This window comes from Cyprinodon variegatus, unplaced genomic scaffold (genome assembly GCF_000732505.1).
Source record: "Cyprinodon variegatus isolate N-32 unplaced genomic scaffold, C_variegatus-1.0 Scaffold701, whole genome shotgun sequence".
Classification (NCBI taxonomy): Eukaryota; Metazoa; Chordata; class Actinopteri; order Cyprinodontiformes; family Cyprinodontidae; genus Cyprinodon; species Cyprinodon variegatus.
In genome coordinates this window covers 300102-324448 of record NW_015151154.1, presented here as the reverse complement: position 1 = coordinate 324448, position 24347 = coordinate 300102, and the positions used below count along the sequence as shown (strand labels likewise).

The 24347-nt window shown below is 35.4% G+C and overlaps 1 protein-coding gene across 2 annotated transcripts in view; it reads left to right on the top strand.

Moving 5' to 3' along the window:
* Positions 1-24347, top strand: part of itga11 (integrin subunit alpha 11) — a 65866-nt gene that overhangs the window by 24971 nt on the left and 16548 nt on the right. For both annotated transcript variants that reach the window (XM_015394644.1, XM_015394643.1), the window contains exons 4-17: positions 719-810; positions 993-1107; positions 1218-1345; positions 2252-2400; positions 2482-2626; positions 3264-3429; positions 4846-4916; positions 7630-7774; positions 8990-9138; positions 12919-13062; positions 20088-20291; positions 21917-22047; positions 22208-22374; positions 23827-23966. In XM_015394644.1, coding sequence (XP_015250130.1) covers positions 719-810; positions 993-1107; positions 1218-1345; positions 2252-2400; positions 2482-2626; positions 3264-3429; positions 4846-4916; positions 7630-7774; positions 8990-9138; positions 12919-13062; positions 20088-20291; positions 21917-22047; positions 22208-22374; positions 23827-23966 — 1946 coding nt within the window. The remainder of the gene's footprint in view (positions 1-718; positions 811-992; positions 1108-1217; positions 1346-2251; positions 2401-2481; positions 2627-3263; positions 3430-4845; positions 4917-7629; positions 7775-8989; positions 9139-12918; positions 13063-20087; positions 20292-21916; positions 22048-22207; positions 22375-23826; positions 23967-24347) is intronic.

Here is a 24347-nt window from a genome sequence, read left to right as displayed (position 1 = left end):
AATATCTTTAAAAGTTCTCTTTTTCTTCATATTTCAGTCTGTTTTCTCATCAGTGTGTGAGGGGGGGTGTAATTCTCAGCAGGCAGATATTTTTGGGCATTACAGCGGCGGAGGCGTTTCCAGCATAGAGACGGAGGGGGCACTGACACATTCGCACAATTCAAAAACATACAAGCAGCCGTCGGAAATATCTTCCATGACAGAATCCTCTTTCATGCCTTTAGTATATTGAGTTTGGACTTCAGAGGTATTTCAACCCACAAACATCTACCAGCAGTTGTATTATAATATATTCTATGGTACACAGTACACAGTTTATTATTTACCTTGTAAATAATAATTCCAAGATTGCCTCTCTGCCAAAAGGGGCTCACATACCACAGTTTGACAATCATGGTTTCAGATAAGTGTGTTTATAAATGCCTGAGTCTGGGTACCATACCAGTCATTCCACTTCTTAATGGTTTATGTATACTTCCATGTGTGTATTTTACCACAAATTTTTACTGCCTGCCTGTTCATACGGCTTGCAGGTGTATTGCTGGTTGGATAATCAGTTGAAGTTTAGCCTCGTAAACATTTAGATCTGAAGATGTGGACACTAGTTTGCCTGGCCAGACAGCAATAACAAACCACAGTCCCAGATGAGAAAGCCTGTATTTGCATGCATGAAGCTGTTCATCCGAGGCCCTATCATTGAAATTCTTTTTCCTTCAAGGAAAGATATCTCTGACCAACGTATCAGAACGAAAGAACAAGATGAGGCTGGGTATGACGCTCGTGTCTAACCCCAAAGACAGCAGCTTTGTGGTGAGTAGGGATTTGAATAAAACCATGGATCTTTGAAAAATATTTATTAAGATTTTAGTTGTCAAGATAAAAAAAAAAGGGGCAACAAGATGGCCTTTTGATTACATGGTCGTACTGCTGAGTTTCTTCTTAGAGGATATACTTAGTTGTTGCCTCTATAAACACCTTCTTTTTCATTTCAGGCTTGTGGACCATTATGGTCATATGAATGTGGCAGTTCTTACTACAGTACTGGAATATGCTCCAAAGTTAATGCAAGCTTCAAGTTTTCCAGAACGATTATCCCTGCCTTTCAGAGTAAGCTTTTAAACATCTTTTTTGTCTGACAACCATCCCCCAATGGCTCTAAATCACAGAAGGGGATTATATTTGCATGCATGAACATATGTTTCTTTTTTTTCTTTAAGGATGTGAAACCTTTATGGACATAGTCATTGTTCTCGATGGCTCCAACTCCATCTATCCCTGGTCTGAAGTGCAGAACTTTCTCATAAACATTCTGCAGAAGTTCCATGTTGGACCAGGTCAAATACAGGTGGGAAGAAACAGACAACAAAGATTAAAACTGAGATAGCCACTTAAACTAGAGCCACTAGTGTTGCATCTAATGCCTGCTTCTGATGATCAAACACATTTTACTATTAAATAAAACACACTGACTTTATACAAAACACAAGCATTCAAAAGAGGATACTAAAGTTATAGAATTGAACTTTTATTGATCTCACAATGGTGAAAATGTCTCTATGCATTTAACCCATTTCGTGGGGGAGCAGTGGGCTGCCATTGTGCGGCGCCCAGGGAGCAGTGTGGGGTTAATGGTCTTGCTTAGAGAGCCAGAGTGGCAGTCTGTGGGGTTCGAACCATGTACCTGCAACCTTCTCAGAGCACAAGCTCACTGCTCTAACCACTACGCCAACACCCCCTCATAAGTGAGATTCATTTCAAAGCAGCCGACTCCTGACAAAAGCAATAGCCTCATAGGTTCTGCTACCTTTAGCAGCAATGACTTTATTGAGGAGGAATTTGACAAATTCTTCTTTTTTAGAATTGGGGATTAAAACTTTAATGTGGAAAATAAAGGGTTTGTTTCTTTGGTCAATGGTTGGTTGGTCGGTTTGGATTTCTTTCCCTGAAAATATTTTAATTTAAAACAAAAATCAATATTTCTTATTTGAAAAAAAACAGCATTTTTTTATTTAGTCAGTTTATTTTAGATATTGAAACATGTTTCGGATCTTTTTCATTGGCTCAAAATCAATCAGATGAACCCCGAAAGGGTGTTAAACGATTATTCGTTTTTTTTAACCTCATAAATTGTATAAGAATCATTTTGTTTAATTTTTTGCTGATTTATAGAACCCATACCATTGATTCAGGATTATGTCACCCAGAATAAGATTCTTCAGATGTTTTTCTTTAACAATTTCATTTTTTGCAGGTTGGGGTTGTCCAGTATGGTGAGAAAGTGGTGCATGAATTCAAACTCAGTGACTACAAATCAGTGGAGGAGGTGGTAAAAAGGGCTCGCAGCATTGATCAGCGGGGTGGAGAGGAGACCAACACGGCTCTTGGCATCAGTACAGCTCGGTGCAGCTTGCATATCAATAAGCAGATCTACTCAACTAGGTCTTTTTGGGCATTTAATTGAAAACATTTATCTTATTTCAGCTCACAAGCTTTCAAGCAAGGAGGTCGACGGGGGGCCAAGAAGGTAATGATAGTTATAACTGACGGAGAGTCACATGACAACGCAGATCTCCAACAGGCCATTGAGGACAGCGAGAAGGATGGCATTACTCGTTATGCCATTGCTGTGAGTCAACAACAGGAGTTTGCATTATAATTCAGCATACTTTTTTTGGTAAAGTCCATCAAAATACTATTCAAAAGCCTCTCTAGGGCAAAATCAACAATGTTGTGGAATTATAGTTCAAGGCGTAAATTATCTCTCTTAGACCAAATGACTTAGTGGTGCAACAGTGCTGAGAGAGCTAATCATATTCTAAAGTTTTTTTAAGGTAGATATGCTTTTTGTTACTATCTGAGCAAAACAAAAACTAGCATTAGTGGAGGAACACAGAGATACTATATATCTATCCTTCTATTTCATTAAGGTAATGATGTATTATCATACTAAAGATAGGGTTTTTATTAGACTTTGGAGTTAGCATTCAGATGTCTGTTTAATATTACATTCAGCTTATTCAAGTTCAGCAAAGAAATTAGAAAAACTAGTAGCATTTGTTGGTAATGCTCAAAGTTGTCTGTATTTAATATAGATGCACTCTGCCAAAATATATGTATTTTTTATTTAAATAGGTTTAGACACGGGTAAACTTTTATGGTTACACCTCGATAAAGAGAGGGTGTGCTCTTCAATTTAAGCAACTGTAAATATGTCATGAGTCAGAAACCTAAAAATGGACATTTTGTCAATTCTTACCTTACAGGTGCTCGGCTACTACAACCGCAGAGGAATTAATCCTGAAGCCTTCCTAAATGAAATCAAATACATCGCCAGTGACCCCGATGACAAACACTTCTTTAATGTGACAGATGAGTCAGCTCTGAATGATATTGTCGATGCTCTTGGGGAGCGAATATTTAGCCTTGAAGGTTGGTAAAAAGCTAATTTTAAAAGCCAACTTTGTGCTTAAATGTGTTGCAGTTAATGTGAAAAAAACCTAAAATTCAAAGAAAGATTTCTTTTCTTGTAGAATTTCTGTGTTGTTTCAAAGCTGTGTTAATATAATAGCTTTGTAAACTTCTGACATGTTGATTTACAAAGTTATGCAAGTTTGGTTTTTATTACCAAACACGTAAAACAAAGTGCTTTATGTTTTGATGACAACAAGCTTGCAAGCTCAACATATATTGCTTTTATTTGCTAGTCAGTTCAACTCTAGCTACATGTCATATTTGTTTTGTACATCTATGATGCTCTGTGGGCACTCAATATTGAGGAAATATTTTCCTAGTCAAAGCTACAACTTTTATTGTAAATATGAACACACTTCAAGCACAGATCTCACTGTTCCGACTCACAAAAATAAACTTTTTACTGCGCCTATATCTATGATAGAGCATTAATCTAATAGCGAATGAAAATACAGTAAAAAAAAAACAAAAAAAAAACAGCATGCAAGGTTTTTGTTTAATTTTTTCTTGTTTTTTTTTACAGCAAAGAAACAATGTACTCCTGTTTTCTGTATATTTTCTACATGTAGAAGATAATTGCTTTGTTACACTAAGGACAGTTAGCCTCATACATGGATAAGGCAGAATGATAAATGAAATTCTTTTAAAACTGGAATTAAATAGTTTGAAGGCTTTTTATTATTATTATTTCTATAAATAATGTAATTCTGTATATTGTTAGTTATCCTGCTGGCAGCAGGTAATTCTCAATGACAGTAAAGCCGGCCTTAGGCAGCCAAAGTGGGATCTGCAGGGCTCAGCCACAGTAGCATCACTTCCAAAGTTTAGGAAAAATAAGTGCTTTAACACTGACATTCCAAAAAGCACAGTATGAGAAGTATCCTTAGCTGCATTTTGATATACATACTGGTGGTGTTTTGTATTTCCCCTATCGAGTCCTTTAAAAACTGGAATAAACTGCAACAAAAGGAGAGGAGATGATTCTATACTGTTCAATGAGTCTGCTTCTAGAAAGTAAATGTGAGTCACTGAACTTCAGTGAATTTCTTTTATTACAAGTTATGACTTAGGCATTTAGCAAATAAAATAATATAGAAATAGAAAATATAAATTAAGTAGACAAATTAATATCTGACGGAAATAATAAAAAGTTTATTGTTTTATAGATTGTTGTTAAAATTGTGGAGATAGGAGACTGAAGTGTTCCTTTGTCCATTAAGACAAGATCTAAAATTTTTGACAAATAATCTATAAACTGTAAAAAGCTATAAAACACCAATGCTGTTGTTGAAAGTATTCTGCCTTAAAAATTGATGCTTTCTGTGACCGCGACACTTCAAAACACTTGTTGTTTACACAGTCTTATTTACACAGGAACCAGTAAGAACGGAACGGCGTTTGGCCTCCAGATGTCTCAGGCAGGTTTTTCCGCACACAACGTGGAGGTAAGTCTGTCTGATGCTACCCTGCTGTTTCACGCCATCTGTCAATGTGTAAACCAACACACATTGTCTCAATTTCTGTTGATTTGGAGCCCCTCCTCACAATGGGTCATTCATCACTTGTGTCCCTTCAGAGGAATTGCATGACTCCAGATGTTAAGGTTCACACTGATTTAGCAGCACCTGACAGGCAGACAGACTTTTTCCACTTCAACTATGCAGTAATGAGAAATGAGACGCTTTGTATTCCCAAGGGAAACCTACTGGTGAAGGATCTCAACTGGATTCAGACAGTTTAGCCACAGAATGACCTGCTTTTCTTTAAATTTCCTAGAAGTTTTAGCTTGAATTTAAGTATTTAAGGGTGAAGGGTTGCAGGTGTGCTGGCTTTTCATGCAGTACAGCTGAAAGAAGAAAGATACTTTATCTCTACTGTACCTGCTCCTCATTTCATTTTGTTACTCTTCTCTTTCTGGTCCCTTTCAACATATAACTTAATGCATTTGCTTTGTATCTGAGCCTATTTCCCATTGGATTTTATTAAGGGAAAAATTCATATATTAGACTTGGAATAAAAATATACAAGAGTTTGCAGCTGGGTGGCATGATGATTGGAAATTGTGTCCACGAAGCCAGATTCCAGAGATTCTCAACAACGCCAGCCTGAGTGTTGAAAGTAGGATAACATTTTGGAAAGAACTTTTAAAAGAGAAAAGCAGTCCTCAGGGCCCAGATGGTTTTACTGAGTGTAATTAGTGTCAACTTTGAATGAGGCTTATGTCATATACTTTGCAGATGTTTCATGCATCTACATACAGCCAGCCTTTTCTTACTGCAATTTCCTGCAGCTAATAACAAAAAAATAAGAAGAAGACCCCCACTTTGCCACAGTATTTGTCCATTCTCTTCCTTTTAAATTATATATTTTAGCTTTTTATTAGCTGAGTGAGAACGTATTCTCACCAACTACTAAAGGTCACGTATGTAAAACTAGACAGTTGGCCTTCTACCATACAAGAAACTGTTGCAGAAAGAGGTCACTCATTCTTGAGGCTAAACTGTTCTGGGATTTCAACCATTTACCATGGAGAGACCACTTTGCCATGACGACAACCGCACTGGCATAGCAGTGCTGTTAAAAAGTGACGTAGTGTAAGTGTGGCGAGCACGCGGTTCCATTTTTCAGGATGAAATCGCAAGTTCTCTCACACACATGCCCGATAGTGTATTGGCGACAATATGGTGAACAAGGAAAAAAAAATGAACTCATTATGCCCAGAAACCCTATAATTATCATGTCAGACATACAAAGAATGGTGAACCATGGAACATAGAAGATCATTTACCTAATTCTCCTGCTATTTGCAGCTGAATGCGTTCACTGGTTACTTTCCTTTCTTTAAGTTAGGTTTAAGAAAAACAGATTAAGTCTTTAGGGCTGATTGTGGGCCATTTTATTGCCTTCTTTGCTCCTTTGGTTTGGGTCAATGCCAAGTTGAACACATTTTGTGGCTGTAAAATGAGATAATGAATTTGCGTGTCATCATAAAGAATCTAAAAGAATAAACAAAACATCATAACTTAAGCTGAGGTCAGGGGTCTAAAACAATAATTTTAGTAAATAGAAAAGCTGTAAAAAAAAAAAAAAGAGACAGTTCTGTCTCAATTTCTGGGTTTATTTGCCATTGGCATTATGGAATAGCATAATAACACACAAATAGTTCTGTATCAGGTTAAGGATTCCCATCATAGATTTCTATTTAAAAGAAAGTATCGAAGGTTCCACGCATCAACCTCCATCCCCATTTATATAAAAAAAATCTGAGACAGAGGGTCAAAAAAGAAATGGTCTCTTTTAAAAACTCAACTGTAATCTCCATATTGAAAATGGTGCTTGTATTTATCGTGCATGTCACACTTCATCTTAATGATGTGTCCCATTTTATCTGATATGTACTCATCTTTTGGTGACATTGTCACCGTCTGACTAAGGTGGCTAAAATATACCCTACTCTAATTGTGGTGAATTCCTGGTTGCCTACATCAAACTGAATTCTTAAAAAAAAAAACATGAATTGTTTTTTTTGGCCCACATATTCTCATTAATCTAGCACCTTTCACAATTGTTGTCAAAAACCTTGGATTGAAGTACAGCTGTATGGAAAGGCATGATTACCAATGATCTTCCAATTTTACATTTCCATTTATTTTAAATCTTAGCATAAAGGTATCTACTGAATGCACACCTTACTGGGAACTATATTTAAAGTTATATTCAATTCTATATACTTTATTACTGTCCCTTTTTATATCTGTGCCTCAATGATAAACGCAAAAATATTTTGAAACATGCTTTTGATAAGCTACTTTATGTATCTCCTTAATTTGTGTTACTTAAATCCAAAAATCTTCTCTAAGAAATCTTTAAACTAAAGGAAGATGACTAAAAGGAGCATGGGAAATGTTTATTTTTTTTCCAGATGTTTGCAGTTATTTAGCCATTTCATAAGTCTTTTGTTCATAACATTTTAAAACAAAAACCTTCACACCATGCCATGAATCAGCCTCTTTCTGCACTCTGGAAAGGTGGTTAGAGAGCAACATTTTTATGATGTTGAAGTCTAACGATAGACATGAGTTTATATGCCATTTGATTGTTATACAGGCATATTAAACTGTTTGAAGGTGTAAACCCTTTCCTTGGTTCCACCTTCAGGATGGGATTCTGGTGGGTGCAGTTGGTGCTTATGACTGGAATGGAGCGGTGTTGAAGGAAACACGACAGGGGAAGGTGATCCCCCCAAAGTCATCCTACATGCAGGAGTTTCCTGAAGAGCTCAAAAACCATGGTGCATACTTAGGTAAGTTAAAGAAACACTGTAAGAAGATAAAACATAAAAAAAAATAATAATAATAATAATTAAGGTGTAGTTTGACACTCAGGAAAAGCAAAGTATTTTCTTTAGTTGATTATTTGGATTCACAATTCCCATGATCATCAAGCTTCAGTTTTGTTTTTTACTGGGGTCATTTATATTTTCCCCCATGGGATAAATTGTTTTTTTGCTTCTAATCCTCCAAGCCGTAGCTGTCCTTCAAAAAGTCTATCTTTTTCCTATTTTACTTATGTAGATACTTAATTCATTTCAGAAAAACAGATATGTGCTCTTACCATGACCAGATCAGTGGTCTAATGTCAATTCTAAACAGAGATATTAACAGTGCACTTTACAACTAAAAAATGGTCTTAGTCATATTAAATTCAAACATTAAATGTATTTTACTGAATAATTTAATTCCAGTCAGTAAAACCGATAAATCTAGGGACCCACTCCTTACTGAGTAGGCAAAATAAAAGACTTATTGTTTACAGGGAAAAAAAGAACACAGTAAAAACAAATAAAACAAAAGTACTGGTCCAGGATTACTTTTTATTGGAGTACACATAAATAATGACTAGAACAGTTTTATTACATTAGATTTATTGATAATTCATTGCCATGTTTTAAAATACAGCAGAACACAGAACCATTTAGCCAGAGGTGTGTTTTTTTTAAATAGAAAGTAGAAAACAAACAACACAAAGTGAGCGGAGGAAAGAGTTGCAAATAATGTTTTTAAGGTAAGGTAGTCAAGGAACTTAATCCTATAGAAGCATAACTACAGAGACACCTTCAGATACTCATAGCTAAAGTAATAACTTTAAGCTATATCCAGCTATATTCATCTTTATGTAAAGATAAAGTGGCTTTCATAAAGTCATAACTGTAATCGACTTATTCTCATACAAGAAAAACTCAAAAATCAAGCCTGCTAACAGTGGTGGAAGAGACAGTCAATAACTACTGAAAGGATCGCTTCTATTTTGCAGCATTTAAAGCTTTGTAATGTGTTTGTCTGATGCAGGAAACTGCTCTGAATACCAAAGAACTATGTAGAACATTTTTAACTATAAGCTTACATCTGTTGACTAATCATGTGCATTTTAAAAGATTAAGGGACATTTCTAATCTGGGAGTAAAGTATCGATAAATGTAAAGAATAAAGTGCATGTCTGGTTGTTCTTACATCCTCAGGATATACTGTAACATCCGTGGTGTCATCCAGAAATGGTCGCCTGTTAGTAGCAGGAGCTCCACGATTTAACCACACTGGCAAAGTCATTGTCTTCACTTTGAAGAATACGGGGAATCTCACCATCCTGCACTCACTCAAGGGCCATCAGGTACAGCCGCCGCTTCCACTTCACTAATCTCAAACTTATCTAAAATAGCTACCAAACAGCCTTTTTTTAACAAAATAGATAACAATTGTATGACATGGAACCACCAATGTGAAAAATTTGGTTAGTTCTTTAAAAATATGCATTGTACTCTAAAATAGAACGCAGTTTGAAAATAAATGGAGTGTTTTAATTGGCTACAAGTTAAGCCAACCTAATTAGTTTAGTTTATATGCACTGCAAACGATCTATGAAGAATTAAAAACATTTCTTAAATTAAGTGTATTTAACCTTAATTTGAGTAGGTAAATCAGATGATGTGCTAATGGAATGAATATTTTTACTCCTTAAACAAAAAAATAGATAATATTCACTTGAAATAAGACAATGCAATTACTTTTTCTTATTTTAAATGTAAATTCCATTCCTGTTTTATTCCATTGGCAAAGTGTCTCACTTAACTCCTCATTTCGAGAAAGAAATGCACTTATGTTTTTTTTAAAAAAAGGCTTATTGAGAATTTATTTTTTTGCAGTGTGATGTCAAGTTAAGCCACTGTGAATAGATTAAGCTGGGTAAACTTAACCCTATTGCTTGTAACCAACTGAAGCCATATTTGAGTTAGAGCTACATTCATTTTTTAAAGTTTGCCAGGATTTAAAACATTAATGGGGGGAAATTAAGGTTACAATTGGAAATAAATAGACACCAAAATGCAAAATATGTAAAATGCAGAAGACTTTCTCAGTGAAATTACAGAAGTCTATCCAATGTTTTTAGAGGAACATTTTTTTATTCCAAAATGCTTCTTTTTCTTTTCATTTTCCTTTATCTTATAGTTTCACCCTTTACAAGAAAAGCATGCACACATCAGTATATATGCACAAACTGTTGGTTTTATATTGATTTATATTTCATAACCTACTTACACTACCAAAATAATAGGACCTCTTTGTTCTTTATGATGTATTTACAATACTGTATTTAGAACCATAATGGATTTGGCTCGTATTTCTTGAATCTCAGACAAGAAATGTAGCCAGATATGAGCATGAGTCTTTTTTTCCCTCAGTTTAGAAATGTAGCTAAAACTTCATCTTCTATATGTTGCTTGGACAGTTTTAGAATAGTGCTTTTAGATGTATAAAAATGTTTTTGTGTATTTAGTCAAAAATACAAAAGCAGATATCATTTTAAGGCTGAAGTGTCAACAGAAAATAAGTTTAAATCCAGCACTGTTTTAAGTAAATCTGGCTATGTGTCAGTGGCTCTTGTCGGGCATCACATCACAGATTGCAAGCCTGGAATGATCTTATTTCAGCTTACATTGTCACTTGTCAACAGCAAGTTATCCAGAGCAACAGATGTTTTGTTCTGCTGAATTATTCTTTGATCTCATTGCTCTAAAGTATATGTATTTTTTTATTACTTTATAGCCAGATGTTTCATTTCTTTTTCAAAAGAAATAACGTTTCTGTTATCCAAGTGTGTGATTCTGATACTCTCTGTAAAACTTGTTAAGCCTTCAAAGCATTATTATTGTGACTCATTATTCTTACAATATTCAGGTTCAAAATGCACTCAAGCTCTTCACTAAATTAATGGCATATTTACTGTAAAAAGCTGTTCAAGGTAAAGAAGCATTAAAATACATATCCTTTAAAAAAAAAAAAAAATGTGTACCTTTTAAACATTTTCTTATTATTAAAGTAACACCAAAAACTTAATTGCATTTATTGAGACTTTGGAAGATTAAAGTGACACAGAGTACTCCACTGTTGAGATGAAAAAGGAAAAGGATACACGAAAAACGAGTGTAAGAGATGTGTGACATTTTTGTACAGCCCTCTTCACTCTGATGCCTCTTAATAAGAGAGCATCAATTAACTTGACAGTTGCCTTTTGTATCTCTGCTTCTTTTCCTATGTTTGTTTCTTTGTCCTTGAACCCCACTGAGCCTGGTTCTGCTGGAGGTTTCTTCCTGTTAAAAGGGAGTTTTTCTCTCCACTGTCGTTAAAAGCAGGCTTAGTGTGAGGAATGGCCTTCGAATCAATGAGTCGATGCAGGAAACTTGGAATCAATTTGACTGTATGATCTGGTGAATTGTAAAGTGCTTTGAGATGACATGTGTTGTGAATTGGCGCTATAGAAATAAACTTAATTGAATTGATTTTAACCTTTGAAAGAAATTTAAACAGTTTTAGAATCAGTGACAACTTTTCTTTGAAGGTCTCAGATTATTGTAAAAGAACAATAATGGCCATTAACGCCAAGCTGTAGTTGTAAAAAAAAAATGGTTCCAATTGTTCCCTATCTGATTACATAAAGGTTAGAAAAATATATATATTAAAAGAAAAGCATACATCATCATGAGTCGAAAAAAACACTAGACAGGCCAGAGAAGATCCTAGATATGTTATTCTTTATAACATTATCCCAAATATCCCCACTTATTTTTCTTGGATCAATGTTAATATTTACCTATTTGTTCTTAGTTCTCTTACCTATTTGTTAATTAGTCTTTCTGCCTCAGTCAACCCGCTGTCATTCTTCCAATGCTGTTTCTAGTTGGTTTCTCATTGTATTTAAACTATGTTTTTTCATTGTTTGTCATTGGATTTCCCTTTAGACTGTCTGATACTCTGTAGTCCATAGCTGGGAGAAGGAAAGAAAAATTCCCTCTATTTAATTATTGAAGAACTTTGTTACTTATCATTGTGTCTATGCCCTTGGGTCCTCTTCAAACCTCGACACATTACCCACTATTCAAACATCTGATAAAGTGTGACACAGCAGTAAATTCAGTAAGGCATGTTTGTCCAGGAAACTGTCAGGAAAAGCATGCATTGCCTTACTGACAGAGGCTACAAAAAGGGGCATTGACCGTAGTCAGCAGTTGCAAGGAACCCAAACCAGCATGTATACTCCGCAATGCAGAAAGGATGCATATGCGCAGGAATGATTCTGCATGAAGGACGTTTGGCCGGCTGTTGCGGCGGCTATCAGATCAAGTTCCTCAATTTCCAGAGTCAAACGGTAAAAGTCAGGCACTGGCTAGGAAATACTTCTTGAAAGTATCAGAATGAAACCAGCCAAACAACCTGCACAACTTGACTAGTCGTCAACAGAATAGAAAAAACAAATATGCAAGGAAACAGAGGGACTAGTAGAGGATGAGAATTTATATTTATGCAAAGAGGTACTGTAATGAGTTTTGCACTAGAACCATCGGAAAGAAGGCGAACCAATGTGAACTTCTGTTCCTCCAAAGAACATTTCTGCTGCCCAAGCCAAAGCTGAGGTGGCTACAGCATCAGAGTCAATCTGATGCGAACAGGGGTATAAATTTAATAAGTTTTATTACTTCTTCCTACTCCTTTTCGAACATGATGGTATGTACATATGTTTTTTTTTTCTTTTTCTTCTTTTTTGTTTTGCTTTGTTTTGTTATGACTTCATTAATTTACTTATGTTTGCTTTTTATTAAGTGTTTGAAAAAAATTATCAACAACAATCATTTTCTGCTGCACCCCGCACTGGTTCAGGGGTGGAGCCAGAGGTTGGTCAGCGTGAGCTTAGGTGCGAAGATTCACAGCTTGGACATGATAACTACTGACAAGAGAACTGTATCTTATATGCTCAAGAAACCTGACTATAATGAAAGAGTGACAACAAGAAACACCTTGTTCAGAGCTTTAAGAATACTTAAATGTTGTCAATTATCCACTCAATTGTTCCAGGCAGTAATATGTGATAGACCATGTATTCATGTCTCTGTTTCAGATCGGCTCCTACTATGGTAGTGAGATTGCACCTCTGGATATCGATGGAGATGGCATAACTGACAACCTTTTGGTGGCAGCACCAATGTTTTTTAGTGCAGGCTTGGAGAAAGGGAAGGTCTACATCTACAGAGTAACTGAACTGGTGGGTAATCTTTTTTAATAAACAGATGCTGAACACAGAACGGTTTTAATTAGGCTTGGACCAATCAGCCCAATTTTACACAGCTGGGTCAACACCTGTTCAAATCCAGATGTTCCCACTTTTATTTCAAACACACAACTAGAAATGTCCCGTTACAAAAACCTACTGGCACTCTCAGAGTTTGACACATGACCTTTTCCTGATCAAATGAGAAAACCTCATCATGCCAGCATTCAGACTTTATAAGAGATGCAGAATGAACTCAGAAGGAAAGTATTCTATCCCTTCTAAACCCAGCTCTTTAAAGGAAAGAAACTTCTTTTTCTTCCAGGTCTGTCTCACTTGTTCGGAAAATTAATGTCCTCAGCTGGTTTAAATTCACAGAGCAGGCATAGATGAGCTTTTTAAATGTCTGCTGTGGCCAAAACCACATCACAGGTGGTAGCCTCATCTTCCAAACAAAACATAAACACATCTTAGCAATGCATCTCATCATTAGGACAGAATTGCCACATGTTCAGGGCAGTTAATAATAATAATGAGGTTTATTCAGGTGTTGTTAAAGATGCAGCTTTGTGGTTTGGTTCTGGAAAACCACTTATACATCTCTGTGGTCCTACTAAATATTTGAGAAGGGGTCTGTTATTTTGAGGTTAACATTTTTTGTAAAAAATAAATAAATAAAATAGATAAATACTGATACACCAAGCAGATAAACTCTGCATTATAAACATGTTACCTTCTAATGACTAAACTTTTTTAAAATTTGTATATTTTGCATATTGATGTATCTAAAAAAGCTTTAGGCTTTCTTACTCTCAGGTAAATTATAGTTATATAAGACTATTTAGTCACACAAAAACACATATACTTAATTCTCTAAAAAACAAATCCAGACAGAATTGTTTCCCAAGTTTGTAAAACTTTTATAAACTAAATAAAAATAAGCAAGCAAAGGTTAATTTGAAAAAAAAAAAAAACAGCTACTATCTTGTAAACAGGGGTATGCAGGTCGATCTTACTAAATTAGAAGGCAATTAATGTCAGTCATTTACTTAATGAAGATAAACTCTTGTCTTTGTTTTAGATGGATCAGAGAAAGACATATATATTTAACGTTCATCACTTTAATTCATTTAAATGATTAAAATTGTAAAAAGACTAACAGATTAAAAGCTTCAAGGCTTTTAAACACAGAAACTATTTATTATGGCCAAAAAGAGCACAGGGAAGATTGCACAGTTCATCATCACAAATATACTGGAAAAGTAGAGCTGACTCCATCAATCTTGCAGACAGAAGGAAGCATGAAGTTTAATCCATTTCAGTTAATTTATAAAGCACTAATTCACAACACACAGTATGTCATTTGAAGACCCTTTACAGAGAAAATTCAACCAGATCATCCAGTCAGATTGGTTCAAAGTTTTCTATCTAAAGAAAAACAACTGATTTTATTGACTGACTGACTTGACAGTAATCCCTCCAATCAAGCATACATGTAACAACAGTGGGGAGGAAAACTCCCTTTTAACAAGAAGAAACCTGCGGCAAAGCCAGACTGGGGTTCAAGGAGACAGAGGCTGACATACAGAAAGAAACAGAGATACAAAAGGTAATTGTAAACAAGCCCCAGATATGGCCCCATCTAGGAAACAAAGCCAGGCAGATGGGTCTGCGCCATTTCCCATGTCAGAGGATGAAAGAGGGCACAAATGGTTTGTCACAGTAAGAGAAACAGGACTACACTGAAAAACACGTCAAGCTCCAACATATATAAACAAAGGTGTTGATGGCAGCAGCACAGCTGATATTTCTCTGCAGGATGGAGTCACAGCCAAACAGAACCAGACCAGATTAAGCTACAATGAGAAAAAGCAGAGAGAGCAGAATTTTAGAGATTCAACAAATATATACTGGAGAATGGGAGAATAGAGATAGAATGGAAAAGAATGATGAAAAGTGGTTCCTATGTCTTCCAGCAGTCCAAGCCTATAGCAGCATAACTGTAGAGAAAGCTCAGGATAACACAAGCCAGTCTAACTATAAGCTTTATCATAAAGTAACATTTTAAGTCTTGCCTTAAACGTAAACAGGGTAGAATAAATTGGTAGTTGGTTCCACTGACGAAGAGCTTGATAACNTGATGGCAGCAGCACAGCTGATATTTCTCACCAGGATGGAGTCACAGCCAAACAGGAACAGACCAGATTAAGCTACTATGAGAAAAAAGCAGAGAGAGCAGAATTTTATTCAGGATTCAACAAAAAAATACTGGAGAATGGGAGAATAGAGATAGAATGGAAAAGAATGATGAAACGTGGTTCCTATGTCTTCCAGCAGTCCAAGCCTATAGCAGCATAACTGTAGAGAAAGCTCAGGATAACACAAGCCAGTCTAACTATGAGCTTTATCATAAAGTAACATTTTAAGTCTTGCCTTAAACGTAAACAGGGTAGAATAAATTGGTAGTTGGTTCCACTGACGAAGAGCTTGATAACTAAATTATTTGCCTCCCATTCTACTTTTTTTCTAATTCTCTGAACCAAGAACCAAGAAGTGTGATAAAATATCCTGGTAGATGGTAGTGTTGACTGTGGACTTCGAAAGACACAGATGACCTATTTGAATTCTGTGCTTCTCTACTATTCCAGACTCTGGAACCTTGAATCCAAATTAATTGTGAATTTCAATTTAATAATATTAGATATATGATCATGTAACAACACTCCACCATCTTTTTCTCTCCAACAAAGGCATTTCTGACATTGTCTCTAATTTAGGAGTGGCTCAATTCAAATATATATATACCGGTTTAATGAACTTACGAGCTACTGTACCAAAATGCCTCCACTGAAATAAAATAAACTCTTGAATAATTAAGAAGGAGCACCTGTACATTTACTACACATATAGGGATAAGCTGAAAGGTGGTCTAGAGTAAAGTTTTTACTTTTAAATTAAAAAATATATATATATAATTGCATAGTCTTTAAATAATGAGTGCCTGATATTGTATGTTTCTGTGCTTCTTTGTTTCTTTCCTACCACACATGATCTAAATGATTTAATTATCTCCTGAGTTTGTCAGTCATATTTAGTTCAGAGTAAATAAGGTGTGTTGGAGTAGTAACATCATGAAGCCTATTGAAGTTTTCCTTTAGTAACTATTAAGTTGATGTAGAGAACTTAATAGAGTAGAGAATTGGATTTAAAGACAGGTACAGCACATTATGATCAGTTTTAACCACACCTTACGAGATTCATTCAAAAAATATGTTAAAATCTGACAGCTGATTAAAAAACATAAATTTCTCTGCTTTTTACTGTCTGACATCAATACAGTTGTGGACTGGTCACGACATCTTGATGCCTCCTCACTAACCGTCTGTTTTCACTTTAAGGATTATGTTTGCATTTCCCTGCTTCCTAATAAATCTCCCATCTTGTCACATAAGCTCACATCAGGTAGCTGAGAAATAGAAGCCACCGATTTAAATCAACTCCAGTTACATTTGCACAACTGAAAAAACAAGTGAGCTCATGTTTAATCTGGCAGCCCTGCGTTTTATTACTGTCTGACTGTTTGATGCCAAATGGAGCAATGATATGGATGAATACTAATGGACTCTGGTGCCATTTTCTTAGACTTTAGTCTAAAATATTTTCCAGAAGTCTAGTTTCCTCTAAAGTCACGGTTATCTTCCATTTGGCTTAGCACTCTCTAAGAATAGGACTTCAAATAAATATCCCTAACTATAATGCATTCTTTGGTCCTTTCAGAACCCAGAGGTAAAATTCTTTAGTTTTTAGTGCCAGATGTTTCAGTTCAAAGAAAAGGAAAACAAAGAGTCATGTGAAAAACACAGATGTTAATCCAAACTTAGTCTTCTATGTGATTAGATAGAAGGATGACAAAAAGAAATACATGTGCTACACTTCGTGTATCATCTGAGGATGGTTTGAAGATAACTGATAAAATGAACCCTGATGAATGTAAAGCTTTATGCCTTACATCCATCAGGGTTCATTTTATCAGTATAACTTTTTGTTCTTGTATAAAGAGTTTAAATGAAAAGATGGATTGTTTTCTGACAACTCAATCAGCGTTTGAATCAGAAACAAAAGGCTTGCCAGATGAAATATGCATTTCCATTATATAGGAAGCAGGGCAAGGACATACTTTCCTGTAGAAAAACCCCCCACAAAAGTAAATAAACTATTTTGAATCATCCTTTTTTTGCATTGGTACCACAAGAAGTAGAGCTTTTACATTGGACAATTATTTTGCTCACTTTTTTAAAGTTTTTCAAATTTTTTTATATGTCCTTGGTGAATTTTTCTGATAAAATCCTCATCCCAAAGTTCCTAAAAACCTTAAAGTGATGTGTACATAGAAGACAACTGTAATTATAGTTGGCATGTGAATAAGGAGTCTAAAATTATTGTAGTCCAGGGGCCAACATTGACCTACTGTAAATCCCTTATTATGTGTCTATAGCACACTTCTCATATTTGTCAAATGTGAAAACACAACCACTTGTGCAACAAAGAAAATAAAATTAGGTCTATAATCAAGGTATATACCCAGTAACATGCCATGATACTCAATGTGGGCTCACTTGTTTAGCAGTTACAGTGCAGCAAATAGAAACATTTGGAACCAGGATAAAAACAAAAAAAAAGAATTAAACGTGAAAATAATGTTAAATCACCTCTAGCCATCTTAGGTGAGCAACCATCAGCTGTTGGCAGGTTCAACTGGCATCATAGGAGCAAGGGGCACAATTCATTTATTCTTATATACTGCATCCCTTCTCATTTTGGGGCAAAGTCTTTAGTCTGTCATATATGGTTCCTTATTTAATAAACAGAAGGTAAGAGTAAACCTTCAGCTCCTTCTAGAGTAGAACTGCAATGGGTACATGCAACAAAAGCTATCCAGGCACACCCTATGAAGTCTCAGTTTAAACAATAAATCACCCACAATGGTGGGGAAACACAGCAAAAACCCGGAAACAAAGTCCATTCAAGCAAAAGCACAATGCAAACTGAAACAATTTTTTGAGATGCAACAAAAACATGAACATAGCAAATGGTGAGATTAGCAAATTGTGCATGTTTAAGTAAACCACAACTTAATCCTAAACACTTTCTTGCTTGATTTGTACTGATTTTAAACCGTGTTGGTATACATTTTTAGTTTATTTTTAAAATAAGATATCATGATCATGTTAGATTTAAACACCCTTTCCATTGAATTGTTCTTTTTGAAAGTTAAATGTAGAGAGATCAAGAAAATATTTTTTAAATGATTTAAAAAAATGCATTTTGAAGCTGGAGAAGTTTTGTTAAAATGATCCCTGATTGCAAAATTTCTGCGGCATCTAAGAATACAGTAGTTGTGTTAAAACAAAAAAAGAGATTTACCTTTTTATCATTTAAAATTACACTGTTAATCATCAGCGTTACTCTTCTACAGTAAGTCCTAAATTATTTTTCCTTGTTCTTGTCATTTAAAGGTTGTTTTCACTTAAATTAATTTAACCTCTTTAGTTGGAGTTAAGTAAAGGTTAATAAATATGTTGAATTTAAGTGATATTACGTTAGAGTAATGGTAGATTTTCCAGGCTCAGAAGTATTCAAATTCAGTAAACAGGCAGAATCCAGCAGGAGTCCAAAGACAGGTCAGGCAAACAGATCAGACAGGAAAGGGCAGAGTCATTGGCTGATAGGCAGAACAGGTCAGGATCAGGTAATCAGAAACTCTAAGATTACTCTGAAACACTCACCACTGGCTCGGGGAATAATCAGGTCTGATGACTGGTTAGCGGGCAGGTTATATAGAAGCAGGAGCAGGTGGATCCGATGAATGGCAATGAGAAACAGGACAGAGTTAGACGGGTGAAATTTAATCACTAAGCTAGTCATCAGTGCCAAGATCATGACAGTAGATATCTCATATGCCTTATTTTCCTTTTTGACAATATTACACTTATCACCCTTGTATTTATCAGCATTGTCCACTTATTTTTGGCCAAGTCATTTTACTGCATGATGCCAAAAAAGAGGAAAAAGGGTGAAATGAAGAGGTTGAGAGCATGTTTCTGTCCAGCTTGCAGTGCCAGTTTGTATTTTTACAAAAAAAATATCAAAATTCCATTTTAGTTCACTTAAAATCACTGATGTTGTAATCTTCCTTCAGAGTCTGATACAACCAAGTGTGATTTGATGCTAAGGACCATATTCTGCTTGGAAATCCTGTTTTTCATGTGTTTGCGATTAGTTTCTTTTAGCATCAGTTTTAGCAGCCCAGTCTCTGAACAAAGCCGAAAGTCGCTTTGTTCAGCAATATTACACACTCTGGCATGATGTCTGAAACTGTTCTGTAATCTTTAACCAAACATCAAAAAGACTTGGAGGTGATAAGCTGCCCTCATAATTATAGACTACTGAATATTTGCAACATGTGTGGAATGTGAAAGTCCATTCCACATAGGCACCATATCATATCGTAGACAGAGTTTAAAGGATCTTATGGTATGACGTGTGCAGAACAATACTTTAGAACATCTACAGAGAGCTTCAATAAATTACAGCTTAAAATGACCTGCCAAGTGACAGACTTTGACGTTCCTCATCAGAATACTTTACAAAGCAATGATCTTTGTAGTTTGATGGGAAATGCTCTTGAAACATTAGGCAGGACACTTTACCTTCATGTTCAGGGATGTTTGAGTCAAATTAATTTATCCAATGTCCAAGACATATCTGGCTCCTCTTAGGTTATGTAGCCACATTTCTGAAACTGTCAAACAATAAACACTACTGGACACCGGATTTAACTAATAGTAAATATTGAGAAACATCCTTATATTTAGAACTTTCTGATGTGCTGAGAGGATGTGTAGGTTCTTTCAGGTATTTAAAAAACAAATTATGTGTGATTAAAGCTTTCCTAAAACATTACAGGAGTGTAGATGATTGTATTGTTTGATACATGAACCTTTCTTTTCTTTGGTTAGAATCGTTTCATCCCAGAAGGAGCATTGGAAATTCACAATGGTGGCCAGAACGCTCGCTTTGGGTCCTCCCTCGCTCCTGTCCCTGACCTCAATGGTGATGGCTTTAACGACTTGGTGGTGGGAGCGCCGCTGGAGGATGACCACAAAGGGGCTATTTATGTTTTTTTTAGCCAGCAAAACAGAATACTACGGAAATATAAACAGGTAGGGTATTTCTAGAACGGTTCCATTTAAATATAAGATGACTTCTCAACTTTTTCTGTCTTCAACCTCTAAGTGTCAAAACAATTGCTCAAACCAAAAATGTTTTTTGTAAATTAATTTCTTAATGTTATAACTTATAGTAGTTTGCTTTTTGACCTGTAAAATATGTGCAATGTTATATAGATCCTTATTACCATTATGTACCATAATTGGAAACTACAAAACTAAGAAGTACTTATTAAACGAGGGATGTGTCGCATAATCTGAATATTTTTTAAACATTTACAAAAAAAATGTAATGCTGCTACAAAACTGGCACAAAATTCAGCCTTTTATGTTAATTGTTTTGAAGCTGTTTAACAAAAGCCGAATGGAGCAGTTCAGGCTTAATAACTACTAATAGACAGTACCTTCATTTCTCACAGATCATCTCTAAACATTTTCAGTTTTAGTTGTTTAAGCCAGCCTAAACAAATGGGTTTCACCTGGACAATAACATCACAGAACCAACATTCAAAACTAAACTAAACATGTTAAAGCATTTAAAGCAAAATACAATGTTTGTTCCAGTAATATTTAAGTCACACTATTATGTTTATGCTTTGCTTCTCAAGGCCTTACAAAGGGATTATTGTCTGAAGAAAATAATGTCCTTTGCTTTTTAACATGCATGTCTGCTAGTGAGCCAATCATAATGTGACCTCTGACTAGATTGTGTTTTTTATATTGATCTGTTAAAAAAGGTTTTTGGAATAAACATTAGAACTTAAGAGACAGAACCTACATCAGTCATTTGCTTCACAGCCACAAGATTTGCACCATTAAGCAATAACATTGCTGAATGACATGCTGCACTAAGCAGCAGAGACCGTCTTCACTGATAAAGACTAAAAGATGCTAGATCCTTGGAGAGGTAATGACTTACTTCACGCTTATTCTAAAAAATCCTTTTCCCTCTAAGAAGCAGTCCAAGAAATTTAGACAAACCTAATGAAAAGACAATTACATCATGAAATAAATCGGTTCTACTCTATCCTTTAGTTTCCATGATGAATTGCACAAATTTTTATGAAAAACTGAATTATGTTTTGTCGTAATAGAAAGCATTTCTATTTTTAGAGCGTGCTTTGATTCTAAGAGAGGTATCTTTATGTGTGTTGGATATTAAAATAAACAGACTATATGCTACAAGTGGTACATTATGACTAGTGTTCTTTTTTTATATTTTATTTTATTTTTTATCTCAATAAAACTTCTCAAGTATCAAACAGAGTTATGACAGTTAGTATAAATAGAATTTTTATTCATAAGAAAATCCAGCATAACAAAAAGGTAACTATTTTAGAAGCAAGCAAAAAATGGTATTTCCTGAACAAGATAAATGTTAAATGTTTTTCAATACATATCTTAAAGAAATCACGTTATTTGTAACTACCCACTCATGCTAAACCAGAATTATGACCAGATGGTTACATAGCTGAAATATTGTAAATAATGTTACAGGAATTTATGTTATTATTACTTCAAACAGTAAAAGAATGAAGTTCATGTTGTTCATTTATCCTCTTTCATGTTAACTGGTCTTGAGATAATTCTGCAAACTTTATCTTTTGTCCGTCCTCCAGAGAATAGCAGCCGTAGATTTGGCTGCAGGCCTGCAGTATTTTGGCCGCAGTATTCATGGCACCATGGATATGAATGATGATGGTTTAGTGGACCTGGCAGTGGGTTCCCTCGGTGCTGCTGTTCTCCTCTGGTCAGTATCTGAAATAATTGTTTGATGCTAAACTTTGCAGAGCATGATGACAGCAGAAGCATTAGTGAACTTTATTAAAGAAGTCTGGTTTGCAGAAACATGGATTACAGTTATGGCCTCTGAATTGGCCTCATCTGTCCCATCCTTTTCCCCCTCATAGGTCAAAGAGCGTCGTAAGGATATATACTAATGTCAGGTTTGAACCCAGTAAGGTTAACATCTTTATGAAAGACTGTCAGCGTGGAGGCAAAGATGTGACTTGCATGTCAGCTATTGTGTGCTTCAACATCACTGCCAGGACGGCCGTTCCTCCCACACAGGAAATTGGTAAGCCAGCAAAAACAATCTGCAGCAATAGCTTCAGCAGAGTTTCCAACATCTTACTTCTTTCCATTTGTATCAATTGTTGGTCAGTTATACCCCATTTTATCTTATATTTATTTACTTGTTGTACCTAAGAAGGTCAGACACTCATAAGTGAGTTAAAGAGTGGTGTTTGGATACATAATCTCTGACCTAAAACAAATACTAGCTTTTGTTTTTAAATAAGGACCAAGAAATGTATTTTAGTTTCAAATGTAAATATGACTTCATTGAAATTAGAAAAAAATATATAATCCATCCGTCCATCTTCTTCCCCTTATCCGGGGTTGGGTCCCCCTGGGTCTCCTCCCGGTGGGACATGCTGGGAACCCCTCACCAGGGATACAGCATTCTGCTGTATTTATAATATAGGATCCTAAATACTGCTGCATTTTGCATGCAGATAACTCTAAAAAATTTAATGGTTGTTCAATGCAGAGAAAAAGGCTTCTTTACAAGCTTTAATAGATACTAATCTCTGATTCTTCTCCCCAAAAAACAAAAGCTTCTGCCTCTAACACTGCTACATTTGCACTATTCTGTCAGAATCAGATGTTGCTTTAATGGTGTAAAAAGCTGCATCTTTAAGAAACAGGGGCACTTACAGTCAAAATAAGTTTGTTGGACCATCAAAGTTTAAACCAATGTTTACTCACATGAAATAGTATTTCTGTGTTTGTTTAAAAAGCAGTAACTTCCGTTATGCCTGACTATGATTTAGGGAATGTGTTCAGTTGACACTTTGACCCTGAACCATTTTTATTGGATTAGTTTGCCATGCCAGAACAGAAAAGAGGAAGGGAGGGGAGTTACCTTCTCCTTTATGCCGGATGATGCAGAATATATTTATTTGATTTTTCCTTTATCATGTCAGCCAAGTAATGCATGACAGATGTTCTGATAAACATCAAGTTCCTGTGGCCTGACCATTTTTTCTTCCGTATCAATCAAATCAAATTTCTCCATATGTTTACAACAATTCTGGACATTTTATTTAAGAGGTAGACTCAGAAGTGTCATTTATTTTTTTAAAGGAATCTTTCTCCAAAGCCCTTAAACCTTTTGAGTTTCAGGACTAAAAAAACACAACTGCATATTATTATATTTCCCTGTCTTCTCAACAACTGTCTTGTTGACCTCAAACATAATGCATGTATGATTATTTAATAGTTTGTTTGTTTTTTGCTCATTCCATGACAGTTTAAAAACCACAACTAAATAACTAAATGAACTCTTAATGTAAAACTTTTTTTTGAGGCTACCGAGTTCGTAATCTTCTATAGGTTGGTCCCGCATTCATGAAGTGTTTTAAGACAAGAACATTTTTTAATTGCACTACTGTGATTTTTAATCTAAGAATCAAAAGTGCTTCTTTACAGAAAAGATCATTCCTAATCTTGTTTTTGGGCCCAATAGGGATCAGGTATAATGTCTCCATTTTGGAGAGACGTTTCAATCCTCGGGCCATATTGGATCAACCAAACAAGATGCAACCTCAAAACCTGACGCTCTCTCCTGGTGAAGAGGCCTGTGAATACATCTACTTCCATGTCATGGTGAGGCCCATAATCTGGGAAGTCAAAGTCACAAGGTCAAAACTGTCATTATCACCAAATTAATGTGTATTTAGTTTTTTGATTTGTCAAAATTACATGTAAAAAATAGATTAATTGGAGGATTTTAGTTTCATGAATTGGAAATATTATGTAAGATTTAGGAGTTTCACATGAGCATAGGACAAGTTCAAGAGTTTTTGCAGATGTTTGCTTCCTCTGGTGAGAAGTTGAAATTACATCAATATTTTCCACACGTATAGGGGAAGAGAAAAACCATTGCTATCTGCTGTTGCAGTTGTAAAGATCTTTTGTTTGCAGCCATAATATAGTCTGGAATAAGAAAGGTAGAAATACTGAATTAATTTGGAGCAGAGCATCATA